The sequence below is a fragment of the Panthera pardus genome, unplaced genomic scaffold, assembly GCF_024362965.1.
Source record: "Panthera pardus isolate Hobbes unplaced genomic scaffold, ASM2436296v1 HiC_scaffold_12, whole genome shotgun sequence".
NCBI lineage: Eukaryota > Metazoa > Chordata > Mammalia > Carnivora > Felidae > Panthera > Panthera pardus.
The window spans coordinates 27,678,815-27,694,760 of record NW_026526677.1 but is presented as its reverse complement, the minus strand read 5'-3'; the positions used below and the strand labels follow the sequence as shown (position 1 = coordinate 27,694,760).

Here is a 15,946-nt window from a genome sequence, read left to right as displayed (position 1 = left end):
GTCTGGGAGCCCAAGGTCACCCAGGTCCTAGAGCGATCTGTAGACCCTTGGAGCTCACCGCGCGCGCCCAGACCACCTGAGCGATGGCCGCGCAACCAAGCCCTGGCCAGGCAACGGGCAGCCACTGCGCGCAGGGTGACTCAGGCTACCCGCCCAGATTCAGAAAAAAGACCGTGGCCACGAATAGCTTAAGATCTTTAAAACCCCAGAAACGGAAAGTTTATGTCCTCCTCTGATTTGTTTTAGGAAACAAATATATGAAAAGTCCATGACTTCAGATTTTCCGTTCGTTAAAAAAAAATAAAATGTTTCAAAAAACTTTATTGTGCCCATGCCAAGCCCCCACTTGGCCTGGCTGTCAGGTTCTCCAACCCTGCTGCAGTCTGAGTCTCCTTCTTTTTCGTAAATGCATGAGATACCATTTAAGTAGGGAAATCATATAACTGATTATGACATGTGCTTTCTACCACGATCCTGATGGCTTTTGGATGTCAGGGAATGAGTTTCAGTTGGTGGTGCCCAAATCTTGGTTTTCCTCTCTAGAAATGGGAGTCTCAAACCAAGACTTACTTTGATATTTAAAATGTGTCTGCTGAAAACAGCAAATACAGGGGCGCCTGAGTGGCTCAGTCAGTTAAACGGCTGACATCAGCTAGGGTTTGATCTCGCGGTTCGTGAGTTTGGGCCCTGGTCCAGCTCTGTGCTGACAGCTCAGAACCTGGAGCCTGCTTCGGATTCTGAGTCTCTCTCTGTGTCTCTCTCTTTCTCTGCCCTTCCCCCCTCCTTGCACTCTCTTTCAAAATAAATAAATAACTTAAAAAAAAAAAACAGCAAATACATGTATTTCCTTGTTTACTAAACTCTTTCACATGCATTATCTCATAGGCATCCTATTAGCTATTGCCTCCTTGTAACTCTTGGATTCTGAGATCCCACCCTCTCCTGGTTTTGCTTCCAGTTTCTCGATCTTTCAGGCTTTTTTTTTTTTTCAAACATTTATTTATTTTGAGGGAGAGAGAGAAAGAATGAGTGGGGGAGAGGCAGGGAGAGAGAATCCCAAGCAGGCTCTTCGCTGTCACACAGGGCCCAATGCGGGGCTCAGTCTCACAAACTGTGACATCATGACCTGAGCAGAAATCAAGAGTCAGAAACTTTACTCATTGAGCCATCCAGGCGCCCCATCCTTTCAGTCTTGAGCCTTTTCCACTACCTCTCATAAATCTGGTGTTGCCAGGTTGGACTGAGAACCACTGCTCTGTGCTCCTTGGGCGAGAACACTGCATCTGCTTGGTTTTACCTTGGGGATGTGTGTTTGCAGGTAATTTGCAAATCTATATTCTCCATTCCTGACCACTCTCCCTCAGTTTTCATATTCATACCTGACTGCTGAAACTAGTGTGTCCTACAGGCTTCTTGAATTCAAAATGTGTCCAAATTTCATCTCCAGTGTCCAACTGCATTTCCTGCAAACTTTGTTTTTCATAAATGAAGCCAGAAACCTGGGAATCAACTTTGATTTCTTCCACTCTTTCACATCTAATCACCAACTCCTACATAATCATGTAGATATCGGTTTTGTCTTTTCAGTCCACTCCCACCGCCAATGCTCTAATTTAAGCCGGTAGCATGTCTTACTTGGAGTATTACAAGTCCTTCACCCTAGGTCTCCATGCTGCCCATGTTAATTTCTGCATCACTGTCCTTACGTGTACCCCCCCCCCCCCTTTTCTACCTGTTCTCCACAGGACTGTTAGAAACCTGGTTGGCTTACCTCTCCAGCCTTATGTTTGACTTTACTTTCCATTTAATTGGTCCCTTTTCTCATCATCCTTCCTGGGTTATAATAGGACTGCAGCTGCCATCTTGCAACCACGAGGTGACCTTTATGATTAAAGCCTTGTGCAAAGGATGGCAGAACAGAAACCTGGAAGGAATCTGCAAATGATGACACCACTGGGCCACTGTATCAGTCCTCAACTAGTCACCCTTGACTTTTCACAAAAGAAAAATAACCCCTAAACTATTTGCTGCTGTTCATTTAGGTATCTGTCTCATCCTAATTGATACATCAAGCTTTAGACAAATGAGTGAAAGAAAGATAGTGGTCTCAAGGGACCTCCACCTTCACTATACCTGGGCTTCGCTCTACAAAAGCTTAGGCTGGCCAACCATTAGATCCCTTTTATGTGTGAATACACATTCTTGCCGATGAAATACAACACTTGAGCATGTTGTCAACCAATCAATCATACCTTGGTATGAGTGAGAGGTCATTCATTCAACATGCTAAGAGAAAGTGAACTTAAATGAGAGGATAAATAAGCCTGAAGTATTCTGAGAAGCAAGAATTGAATGGGGTCGCAGGGGAGATGTGGGGCATCCTGAGTATTCTGTGAATAGAGAGGAGAGGTCAGCCAGAAAAGACAAAGAAGCAAAAATGGCAAGGGATGCTGGGACCAACTTTAACTTTCCACATTAACTAGTTTTAAATTACTGCTTTACTGGGAAACTTTCTCTTTTTAAAGCTCAGTAGGTTGGCTTTTTTTTTTTTTTTTTTTAAAGGGAGAGATAGGCATAATAGAAGGATTTGGTAGACTGATGATAAAATTAAAAAATAGGCAGGAAAAACTACTTACTCCATTTCAGAACATTTTGACACGAGACAATATGAAAGGGTCTTCATAGTCCCTGGGGGCAGCTGCTTAACCCGGCATATACTTCCCTCTTCCTACAGTTTTCCCTACAAAAGAACTATTCTTGCAGAAAACAGAAAGTAGAGCATATGACAGGGTATAGTCAAAGCCAGGAAATGACTTTGAATGGGCCTCTGGCAACAGGACAATGAATTTCAATTTCATTTCCCATCTTAAGATGGAAAGGTGCAAAGGCTGATTAATATTAGTTTATGCAAAATAGGCAATTACACAAAATACGGGATCAGAACCAAAATTCGTTTTTAAAATGTGAGTTTTTGCCACTTGGAGGATGTCATTCCAAACTCTTAATTGTATAATTACAAAAAAATTCATGTTTATACTTAACATAAAATTCATGTCACTTATCACAAAGTTAGACAGTCAAGTGTATAAAGGAGAAACAAAACAGAAGCAGTATTTACAGATTTAGACTACATGAGACATCGTGAAGATTCTTCTGTTAATAAACAGCACAACACATAGTTTTACACACATTTCGAAAACGATGCATCTGTGAACAATATGAAAAAAGGTCATTGCACTAAAGACTTTAAATTAAATTCAAGGTTGTCATGTTGAAGGTTTTAAATTAAATTCAAGGTTGGTAGAGTTGAAGACTGAATGCAAGGCCAAGGTCATAGTGATAAAGACTTTAAGTTCGAGGTTGTAGTGATGAAAACTTTAAATTCAAGGACAGATTGTCTAAGAAAGGACAAACAACTAGCATTCAAACTATTAGGTCAATTAGTTCCCCGGGAGTACAAAATATATAGGAATCACTAAATGGATTAGCCTAATTACAAATTCTGTTCATTTCTAAATAATTCACAACTGCAAGAAGTCTTTTCACAGAATCATTCAGTCACATAGTTTCTCTCTATCCCTGTGTAGGTATTTCTGCTACATTTAAAAATCCTCATTCAAAACAGTTCCCTCTCATTTCCCTATCTGTAGAAGTATAAAATCTTTTAAAGCAAAGCAATGTCGGTTCTTTAGCTAGAGAACTATTCACCCATGGACTTCTAGAAGAGGGGGAAAAAAAGAAGAAAAAAAAAAGATTCCCATTTCCTCCTCTACCTCAGAAACACAAAGCAAACCAAAACAATCCAATTCCTAATGCAGTGTCGCAGAGAACCCAGGGCCTGGAACAACATTTCATGCTAGTTTTCCTGCAATGTGCTGAGAACAATTTAGTTATTTACATTATTGAGAAATCTACTTAACAAACTGGATTCATGCCAGTGCTTCCCGCCTGCAGAGCCTTGCTAGAAAAGGCGAGAGCAGCGGCGCCTGCGAATGGGAACATCAAAGACTCTCCTTCGTCTCTCTTCCTCGTCATCTTCATCAGATTCGTCCATATCTGCCGAATCGTCATCGTCTTCCTCCTCCTCCTCTTCTTCTTCCTCTTCCATCTCTTCATATTCGTCAGGACCCATTTCCTTGAAAGAGAAGACAATCTTTTGATAAGAACTTCCATCAGTTTTTTATACTTATTTTATGTAAGTTCTCACTTATCTATAAACAACTGGACACGCCATATATGAATTTCTATAGACTTGAACAATGTATTTTCATAATGCATATGCTGATGCAAGAATCTATATATGTATAGATACATATATGTATGCTGATGCAAGAATATATATATGTATCTATCTATCTATCTATCTATCTATATATATATATATATACACACACACGTTTTAGAATGCTCAATGTGGTTTTAATGGTAGATATATTTCATTAATACAGTATTTATTTTTTACCTGGTAGTTGATAATTTGTACAAGGTAGCCAACAGACCACTCCTAACAACCCAAGATAAAATTTTACTGAATTTATTTCAGTGGATTAAGTAACAATTCTTTATTAATCTATATGCTTGTAGAAGAGGATGCAAAAATATTAATAAGGTACGACCTCTACTGGTAACTTTTATGTACTGTCACGAGGTTTACTAGATTTCTATGGAGCTCCTACTATAAAGACACATCGATTCAATTCAACCACCATGGGTAGCCTCTACTTTGAAATTAACTCATTGAAGGCTCTCTGAATAGGGCAATAGTGAGGTTGAACACGCAATATCTGATCATCTCATGGAAACTTCGTGTCTCTAATCAGGTCTTGATTTACTCTGCTGTCAGTTTTTCTCTTTCATACATTTGAAGACTCAATGAGAGGAGTTGCTATATGGGACAGAGTTCTGAATAGCAGGGAGCACCTAGGTGGTGATGTAGGAAGTACTGGGAAACGTGGGATGTGATGTCAGCAAAAGCCCTTCCTTCCCCCGAGGCCTTTATGGCATTTCATATCCAGCACTCACTACCCCTCTGATCTCATCTCTGACCACTCTCCCCCAGTCACTGCACTCCAGCTACATCGGCCTTCTTGCAATTCTTCAAACATACCAAGCATTAGTATTATGTTTATGTAACATGAGTGCTTCAGGGCCTTTGCACTTGCTGCTCTTTTGTGTGGAACACCATTCTCCCACATAAATCCACCTGGCTCCCTCTACTTCTTTCAAGTCTCAAATCAAATGTCACCGAGGCATTCCCCAACATATCTTTATATGAGAACAACCCAACAGACACTCCTTATATCTTTTACTCTGATTTTTCTCCAGAGCACTTTTTACTACTTGGTATAACTAGATAGTGTTTATTTGCTACCCTTGTCTCTTCCAGCTAGAATGTAAATTCCAAGGCAGAGGTTTTTTTTGTTTTGTTTTGTTTTTAATTTCCTCAACTTTCTTTTTTTTTTATTGAGGTATAATTGACATACAACATTACATTAGTTCCAGGTGTACAACATAATGAGTTGATATTTGTATATATTACAAAATGATCACCACAGTAAGTCTAGTTAACATCCGTCACCATACATAGTTACAGAATGTTTTCTTGTGATGAGAACTTTTAAGATTTATTCTCTTAGCAACTTTCAAATAGGCAATACAGTATTAACTATGGTCACCGTGCTGTACATTACATCCCCGAAGGCAGATTTTGGCTGTGTTGTTCACTGCATTTCCCCCAGCATCTAGCAGGTACTCAATAATATTTGTTGAGCAAGCAAATTAATTAATGTGGGAGAAAGAAACTGTTCTTTAGGAGCTGTCAAAGGATTGTCACTTAGGATTTATTATAACACTAATAACAACAACATTAACAACAATCAGAGAAAATATACATAAATATGACATGATATTCCATTATTTTTATTTTTTTTTATTTTCTCAATCTAGGGAATGAAGACTTTAAAATTCAGTAGAAGGTTCCAAAGGGGCGACGGGGAAGGCTTAGGAAATTCTAAAACATTAAATTCAGGTAGCATGATCATCAGTCATCTTAATGAAGAAGAGAACAGAAAAAACTGTTAAAGAAATCAACGCGGCTAAAGAGGGAGGTTGCTGATGGTCTCTGATAAAAGTGTACACACAGAAGCAGCAGACGGAAAGAGGCGCACAGGGGTAAGATGGAAATAAATAAGCAGCGGGAACCTCTCAAGTGTCCAAAAGCAAACAACAAACCCACCTAGAGCAAGAAAAGGCTTAAGATCAACCAAAAGTATATTTTATAGTGACATTCAAAGTATAAAGCAAAAGCCAAGTATTAAGTACAATAATTATCATATGGTCAGGGCACAAAAAAGGAGAACAATTCCATTTCCATATCAAGAAAACGAGTATTTCCACAGGGAAGGTACAATACAAGTACAACACAATACAAATACAATCCCCACTGCCTCTTTCATGTTGATTAGAAGTAAGTCCAGAATTCTCATTTCTTTTATTGATTTCTCATCCTTGAGAGAGAGAAACATTTTCCACAAGGCATGTCAAAATTGTATATGCTTATTTGTGGTTGGGAGGAAATTAAAACTCTAAATAAGTAAGAACATGGTTAAGAGGGTTGAACATGTAATGAGTTTATTATTATAATTTAAAATTAGAAATTTAAAAATTGTAAACTTTAAAAAAAGAGTATGTAAATATTATAAAACTTCTCAGTTTTCATTTCTAACATGATAAATATTGATATAACCCATATAAACAAGAGTTCTTTGAAGTCCTCAATAATTTTTAAAAGTTTAAGGGAGCCATGAGACCGAAAAGTTTGAGAACTACTGTCCTAAATTAAAGACTACTTTATACCCCACCCTAACAAACATTAAAAACAAGTCTCAACAGGAGCAAGCTGACCCCACAGTAACTTAACTGCCTGCCCAAACAAACCTCAACATTCTTTACACTTTACGTCTGGAATATTAGCAACTTTAGGACAAGAAATATTATCAGAGACAGAGAGAGAGATTTCATAATAATAAAAGAAAGCACTTCATTAAAAAAACATAAGAATCCCAAGCATATTTGCATATAATTATAGAGCTTCAAAATACATGAAGCATATCTGATAGAATTAAAAAGAGAAATGGACGAAACTAATTGTGGTTGGAGATTTCAACAATCATCTTTCAGAGAACAAGGACAAAAAAAAAATCAGTTAATATATAGAAGATTTGAAAAACAGTCAACCAATCTAAACTATCATTTATAGCATAATATTCCCACGAACAGCAGAATATACATTCTTTTCAAATACACAGGGATTAGTTACCAAAATAGACCATAATGCTGGGACATAAAACATTTAAAAGGGTTGAAACTACACACAGTGAGTTCTCTAACCATAACAAAATTAGAAATTATTAAACAAGAGTTAACTGGAAAACCTCCAAATGTTTGAAAATTAACACATTTTTAGAAAAGTTACAGACCAAAATTAAATTACAAGGGAAATTTGAGAATATTTTGAGTTAAATGTTATTGAAAACAAAATATCGAAATTTATGAAACACAGCCAAAACAGTGCTTTAGCGAAAAGAAAGGCCTAAAGTCAATAATCTAAACTTCTACCTTAAGAAGCTGGTAAAAAAACAAACGATCCACAAAGTGGTAGGAGGAGATAAATAAATATAATTGCAGAAATCAATGAAATAGAAAATGAGCAAACAATAGAGAAAACCAGTGAAACCCAAAGTTGTTCTTTCAAATGACCAGTAAAAGGGATAACCCCTTAGGTGAACTGATCAACAAAAGATATAAATTACCAATATTAAGAGCAAAAATAGGGCATATGACTACAGTTCTTGCGGCCATTAAAAGGGTATCAAGGGAATATTGTAAATAATTTTATGCCAGTAAGTTCAACATTTAGACAAAATGGACAAATTCCTTGAAAGACACAAATTACCAAGAGTGAAACAAGAAGCAATAGAAAATACATTATAGAAATTAAATTCCTATTTCAAACTTTCCCACCAAGAGAACTCTAGTGCCAGATGGCTTCACTAATGAGCTATATCAAACATTCATAGGCGATACCAATCTCATACAGAAACTGGACTGGTCAAAAACAGGAGAATGTTATAGGAAGTAACAAATTCCTGGTGCTGGAAATATACAGTAGAAAGCATTCTTCCACTGGGAGGGAAGCTAAACTTCACTTCCAAACCCAGACTGTAGATCCTTTTCACCAGACATGCAAGCGTAATGGCCTACAGTCTCAACGTTATCCTTCTCTTTCCAAACGGGGAATGTGTCAGCTCTAGGCCTGATTAATATCATGTCCATCTTCCCACACTTATCTTGGACTCGCCCATCAGGGTCATCCCAGGAGCCGGAGGGCCCTCTCTGAACATTCAACACCTATGACTCAGTTACATTCTGGGTATACAAGTCATATTTTATTTTATTCCTATTATATAGCTGGAGCCTCATAATTCTCTTTAATCCATAATCTTTTATAATCCGTAAGATTGGGGTACTGCCACGATCATAAGGTAATCCTAAAGATGAGATTTCAAAATTATACCTAGTTGATTTAGGAAACGATCCCAAAGAGAGACGACTACAAAGAGGGTTTAATGGGTAGACTTGTACTTTTAGTCGTCTCTCTATAGGATATTTGTATTACTTTACAAAATTGGGATTTTTAGCAAAAACACTGCAAGAAATTGTTTTCCTAATCTTCATGAAATAAAATAAAGCCTGTTCTAACTGGTCTAGTGTGGTGTTTCTCATTAAGCCACAGAATTGTTTTTGGAAACAGTGGAAAAGAGACTGAACCTTTAAAACCAGTAACTATTTTACATGATACTATGATGGTGGATACGTGTCATTATACATTTGTCCAAACCCACAGAATATCTAACACCAAGAGTGAACCCGAATGTAGACTATGGATTTTGGGTGATTTTGATATGCTAATGTAGGTTCATCAACTGTTAACAAAAATACCACTCTGGTGGGAGCTACTGATAATGGGGAAGTCTGTGCATGCATGGGGGCAGGGGGTATTTGGGAAATTTCTGTACCTTCTGCTCAATTTTCTATGAATCTAAAACTGCTCAAAAAAAGTGACGTCTATAAAAAACAAAAAACAAAACAAAAAAACAGCTAACAGTAGAGTTACTCTGATTGAAGTGTATGCAGTCTAGCTTACTTATTATCCACCACCCCTACATATTCACATGGCCCCCCCATGATATTTCCTCAGAATCTCTAGGGTTCTCTGGGAACACCATTTGTAAACCATTTGTCTGGCTAATCAACAAAATCCCTCTGTGGAGTTAATTCTACAAAGTCACATAAATCAGTCCCAGAGGAAAATTTAACTCACCAATCGGGCTATAGACACCCTGAATGTTGGACAAGCCATATGGAATCGGGGAATAGCAACATTAAAGATCTTGTCTTTAAAGTAAAGAAAATGGAAGGTGTAATATCCTTCCATATATCCTGATGTTGTAGAAAATGTGGTACAACTTGTGTATTCATATACCCGACCTGGGCTGATGATTGGAAATTCACCTGCAGAGAAGACAGTAATAAGAAACCAAGGTATAAAATTCAGTTCTTCATCACAGCAAATAAGATAATGCCCTCTGTGGGATTATGCAAACTATGTTAAAGTAAATGCACGATTAGGGAAAAAAAACAACTAAAAGAAAACATAGCAAAATGTTAACAGTGATGGTATTAGGGTTCAGAAACTTAAGATAATCATAATCTTTTAAAAAGCTGAATGTCAATGACAATCAGAGCTAAAGATGATTGAAATCCACAAATAAAAATCTGAGTTACTAATTTTAACATTTCCCCCAAATTTCAAAGAGATGACCAATATGAAATTTATTTTCTCCTTCTGCTCTATGCCCAGTAACCACAGACTATGATAACAAATAATTACCCCACCGAAAAAATAAATAAATAAAGAACTTAAGAAGCAAATAAAGAACTCGGGTGATCTACAGAACGGAAAATCAATCCCTGAATAATTGTTTGCTATAATTTTAGAAAAGTTCATGTTTAAGGTACTAATCTAATAGAATAATGATCTTTACACATTACATTTATGAAGCAAATATTGGAGTCAAAGAAAGCCCAAAATCTATGATATCTTTCACATTGTAAACACAGCTATTAAAAGATCAGTCTTATCCACTGACTACATCATGCATTTTCCAAGCTGTATGCAACATAGATGCTCTCCAAAATGTCTTAGAGGCAACTGATATGTAAACCCAAATCTTGAGTTACATACCAACTACTCCAGGTCCTTGAACTTCTTCTACATCACCTTTAGCATTCGTTATTCTCCAATAGCGACTGTCCAACTGACAAGCCTTCTCAGGAAGTGCATCCTTTGACATTTCAATCCTGGAGAAGGGAATGGGGTGGTAGAGACACAAATCTGGCCTGATTTTGTTTCTTTTGTTTAAGAGCTATGATATTTGGACTAAGACTATGAAAAAGTTCCCAAAGGAAATTAAGAAACCCAACCCAACGTCTGTGTTAACCATCTATTTCTATAAGCTCTCAAAGATAACGGCTTGATTAGCTTGACTCTCCCACAGAAATGCTTTCACTCAATTTGCTCACTTGACTTTCCGTAAGAATCAGCAATAGAAAGGGCAACATAAAAATTTATAAACACACTGGGTGATAATAATCTTTTGCTGTTCAAGTAAAGATGAATGTATGAAATGCTTACTAGAATTTAGTGCAATGAAAACTTACTGTTTCTTTTTCACAGGACATTTCCCTTTTGCTTCTAGAAAGCTCAAAGCAAAATGTCACTAGTCAGTTACTAGGATTACACCTTGACTGTTTCCCAATACTATTATTTCCCCCTTTTCTCTAGGAATCTGCTGTCCCTTATTTTGAGTACCCTATAAGCAAGTGTCGGTATTATTATTTTAAGCATGTTTCAAGCCTAGGCAGGATTTGAATTAAACAATTAAAATAACAAACATCAGGGCGCCTGGGTGGCTCAGTCAGTTAAGCATCCAACTTTTGATTTCAGCTCAGGTCATGATCCCATAGTCCTTGAGATTGAGCCCCACATTGGACTCTATGCTGACAGTGCGGAGCCTGCTTGGGATGCTCTCTCCTCTCTCTCTGCCCCTCTCTTGCTCACACTTGCAGGCTCTCTCTCAAAGATAAATAAACTTAAAAAAAAATCCAAAACACAAACATCTGCACCTATGTAACTGGATATATCAAAGGCTGCATATAATACCAAAATCCTATGATGCTCCCTGGTTAGTATATGGCAGCAAAAATATTTCCAGTGTGTATATATGCACGTACATGTACTTTTAAAATATATATAACACATCATAAAAAATAAATATAAAAATAAATATAAAAACAAAGTATCCTTAATCCCTTAGAGCAATAAGCTATCTTTATGTCACAGCACAGAGTACTTCTAATTAAAGCGAATTTAATATTTGTTTTTTATTTAACCAAATCCAGTGCTTAATACCGTGTCTGATACTAGGCAGCACCTAATAAATATTTGATTTTTAACTGAATATAGGCAAGCTAACTTAAATTTAAAATGCACGGTTTCATCCTGGGCAATTTGATAGCTTCTGGAATGCATTACAACTCTCCCAGAGAGCTTTCATGATGATTACAACTTAGTGTCCACCTCAAGGAACCTGGCACAATTCTTTAAACACAGTACATCTGCAAGAAATAACTTAAGTAACTTGGAGGTTACTGTAAACTCAAGTCCCTTACGGACACTAGCTTATAAAAAATTTTGTTATCCACGTTCCTCCACACCTCAGCAAGAAGCTGTCTTTCAAAATGCGTTTCATGTATCGTGTCAAAGGGGAGAGAACAACACAACCACAGGATATAGCCCACCATTAACTGAAAGGCGACCCCATTTACAGTTCTCACCTGATTCGGTATGTGAAGAAGTAGTGGGGTGGATGTACAGAGCTAAGTTCTGGCAGAAACGACGTGGAAACTGACACTGTAATGTCCCCAGTTGTTGCTACACACTCTGGATCGTGAACATATCTAGATAATTTTAAAACATTAAACATTTTTTAATCAACTAACTTCAAGTCTCTAAGATGAAAGATCTCAAGATCTTTCATGTGTGAAATGGCTTTTACTTCATTTTAGGATCAAAAATTTAAACCATATTTGGGAACGTAAAGGTATAGTCCCTTTAAGCTGAGAAGAAAACTAGAAATTATGAACTAGAAAACCTTGAAGACTTTAGATCTGTAAGGACAGCAGCCAAGGCTCAATGAGCAGTGGTTCCAGTAATGATTCACTGATTAAACTGGAAACTGAAAAGAGCTTATCTCAGTTTTCAGAGCCAGGAAACTTTTGGGACACCTGAAAGTCCTATCAACAGTGGCTCTGACAATAAAATGTGTTAGCAAGTTATTCTAGAGACCTCTAATTTCTAACTAATTTGTCATTTCTGCCAACCAGGCTACTGTGAACCAATATTACCTCTACCACTATCTGTCACACCTGGAGGGTTCATTTAGAGACAATAAATAGTATTTGCCAGGAGTTAGTAGTTACTGACTTCCTATTCAGAATAAATCCATTAACTGGCAAACAGCTTCCCCCACCCCAAAGGAAACTATGTATAAAAAGAAACTATACTATAAAGCCCTAACTTCTAAATCAAAATCAGTTTTTTCTCTTGATCCTTCAAGAGAAGAAAAATATTGCCTCTCCAAGTGTCTGAATGTGGCTTTAAAGTGAGAATAAAGTAGTGGCGTTTAAGAAAACGAGAGGTTCTATTATTAACCTTCTTCCAAACTTCATCTCAAGATCTGTAACTAATGTTTTCTTCTGATTTACAAATATTTTTATTCGAAAAGTCTTGAGTGAAATACCTGAAAATCTGGTCTCTGATGATAGGGAAGCCACCCGATACAACATTGTTGACATAAGAAGTAAACCAGTCAGTAAAAGTAGCACCTATAAACCAGGAAGGGGTGGGGAGGAAGAGAAGGACAAATAAGTTTTGCAAAATCTGTACAGGAAACAAGTAAACAATGATAATTTCTCTCTGCTTAAGATATGAGGTCAAAACTAGAAACACAGATACACTTGTACTTACCGTTCATAGATCAATTTCCATTCTCAATTCTCATCTCATTCTCAACTACCCTGCTAGGGAATCTTCCATCTACCTTCAAGCTATTTTTATGCTTATAATTCAATAATAAATTTTTAAACTTTATTTTGTGCTGGTACAAGAATAAAAAGCCTTCTTCTGTCTATCATTTCTAGAACATATGGAACAAAAGAGATACAGCTATGTTTAGAAGAAACTACAGGAAAAATATCAGCACCTATCCTCAGATGATCAGGGTATACCCTTGGCCCAGGTACGTCCTGACTCATGCACGTCCCTAGACCCTAGGGACTAGGGACTGCATTACAGTCCTCCATATTCAACGACCTCCATTTTCTTGTCCAGACCGGACTACACATCCGTGATCTACTGAGCGGATCAATGACAAGTATTTACATGAATTATGTTTGCCCCTTCTAGGTAATATAACATAACTTTCTCAGACCCCCATTATCTATTATTAATACAACTCAGTGCCTGGCAATATTAGTCCCTTAATCAATGTTTTTCTGTATTTCTCTGTAATCTTGTTTCTAGTAACCCAGTTCTTACATTCTGCCATGCTGAACACTGGAGCTAAATTTATAGCATTTACTTACTATTCTACTATTCCGAGAATAATAGAAGATACAATTTAAGCTTGGGTCTTGTGTCTAGCTTTAAAATTTTAAGGGCATCAACCGAGAGAAGGGAAACCACAATAGTAGGCTCTTTTCTCAGTGTCTACTAATGAATGACCTATTCTGACCCTTTATTTATTGAATGTTACTGTATTCAAATGATCACCTACCATCTATCCACTCTGAACAAGATATTAAGGAGCCACATGAATAATGTCATTAAAATTCAAGGAAGTTACAATTTTGTTTTTAGAACTAGTAATTTCCCTGTGAAGTTTAAAACATCATTTTGTATAATTCATGGAATAAAGTGTTACGGTGAGAAAACCTCAAATTGTTCATGGTTTACCTAAAAAAGAAATTGGTGTTGTATTTTAATATATCTTAATTTATTACAATACACACCCAAGTGTGTTCTTTAAAATAAGGACAAAATTTCCTAGGTAGTCTTCATTACTCAACTTACTGAACAGCTTCTCGTTTTCTTAAATATCAGTTAATAATTTACCAAACACCAAGAGATTCCATCTTGTGTTTTCCCAAAAATTCCAAGAAAGTCAAACTTAGTTGAATCAAGATGTAATTTATATATTCCAAGGTAGTTTACTTTTTAAAGTAAGCCTATATCTTGGCGTCTCTTTGATAGCACTGGGGTTTTATCAAGGCAGCTTAAAGGAAGCCACTTTCTTATCTCTCCTCCCAGCACTAACTTCTCACCCCATCTGTCCTCCCTCATCTCAAATCTTTTGCTTTGCTGCTCTCTTATTCCGGGAGACATCCCAGCTACCAGAATACTATTCATCAGACCTTAGTACTCTGCTGTAGCGGTGGGGCCTTCCACACCATGTCAGACCAGCACCAAACTAAGAATAAGAAACTCACAGAGCTCAGCCGGTAGCTTACCTTAGAGTTCAGGAAGCCTTTAGTTTATAAATTAGTAGCACCACTGTTCTAGAGCCATGGTGATCACCTCTGAAGGTATGTGCTATGCAAAGATGCCAAAGAGGGCAGTGAGAAGGGGCATACTCCCCAGAGGGCACTTAACTTGGAAACAACCGACTACAGGAATCAGGGGGAGCTAAAAGCTAGAGGCTAAGTTAAATAGTTTTTTTGTAACTTACCACGTAGGGGTGAGAGTTTCTTGATATTGTGAAGCATATACCACAAATCCGTAATGTGTCACAGTGTGGAACAAATGGAGACTAATACTCTGTCTGAGGTTCCAATTAGGAGATATAATTAAATGCAGACACCTTAGCCTCCAAGGCCCCTTTACTATTAATATATGGGGATGTGTAATATGTGCCTTTAAAAAGCAGAGTGGATAGTCAGGAAGCATCTCTTAAGGGAGGAAAATCTAAGCAAAACAAGATTGGATGAATAGCAAAGAGGTGAGCCGCAACTGCATACAAACTGTATTGTTCTCAAAATCCTGTGAGAAATACCTTTGAAGGCCAAGAAAAACTAGTTGCGGCAAGGAGTTCATCGAGCAGAGTTTACATTGGTTTCTGAAGACTGCTGTTGGGAGATCTCTAGTGTGACTCACCAGTATTTTACTGTAATTGGCCCCACAGACTTTATAGGTATAAAGTTGTTTTATCTATCGATATCTCTAATTATGTATTAACATGATTGATGGAAAGTGCATGCGTGTATACATACACACATACTCATAGTAATTCTATTCATTTCACTGTTCTACAGCAGAGTCCCAGGAGTACAAGATTATACAGGGCATGGCTTTTTCCCAAATAGAAAAGAAATTCAAAGTACAAGGGCTACTCGAATGAGAGCCTAGATGCAGTACTTTCTAAACCAGCAAGCTGTAAGAAGGACAAGTGTAAACTGTCAGCTGATCAAGTAATTGGAAAAGTTTTTACCAACTTCATTTTTTTGACAAGGAAGGAGAAAGGAAAAGGAAGGAAGACTGTTTTTTGTCCTACCTATGATAAACATGTCAATAGCAGCTGGATTCCGAGCCATTTGGTCCTAGGCAAGAAGAAGAATATTAGAATCGAGAAAAATATATTTTACTTAATTTCTCATTGTTTGTTACCTGCATCTTTCCCTGGAGACAAGGCAAAATTGATAAAAATAACAAGTGCTCTAACCAACACTCGGACATTCCTTACACTTTTCAGTCCTGCTCTTATTAGGA

At 37.3% G+C, this 15,946-nt stretch overlaps 1 protein-coding gene across 1 annotated transcript in view; it reads right to left on the bottom strand.

The window, feature by feature from the left end:
- Positions 1-2,937: 2,937 nt before the first annotated feature.
- Positions 2,938-15,946, bottom strand: part of FBXO3 (F-box protein 3) — a 32,675-nt gene continuing 19,666 nt past the window's right edge. The window contains exons 6-11 of the mRNA XM_019470061.2: positions 15,732-15,777; positions 12,924-13,008; positions 11,959-12,081; positions 10,307-10,422; positions 9,383-9,573; positions 2,938-4,135 (exon numbers count right to left, since the gene is read on the bottom strand). Of these exons, the coding sequence (XP_019325606.1) occupies positions 3,962-4,135; positions 9,383-9,573; positions 10,307-10,422; positions 11,959-12,081; positions 12,924-13,008; positions 15,732-15,777 (735 nt within the window). The 3' untranslated portion in view covers positions 2,938-3,961. The remainder of the gene's footprint in view (positions 4,136-9,382; positions 9,574-10,306; positions 10,423-11,958; positions 12,082-12,923; positions 13,009-15,731; positions 15,778-15,946) is intronic.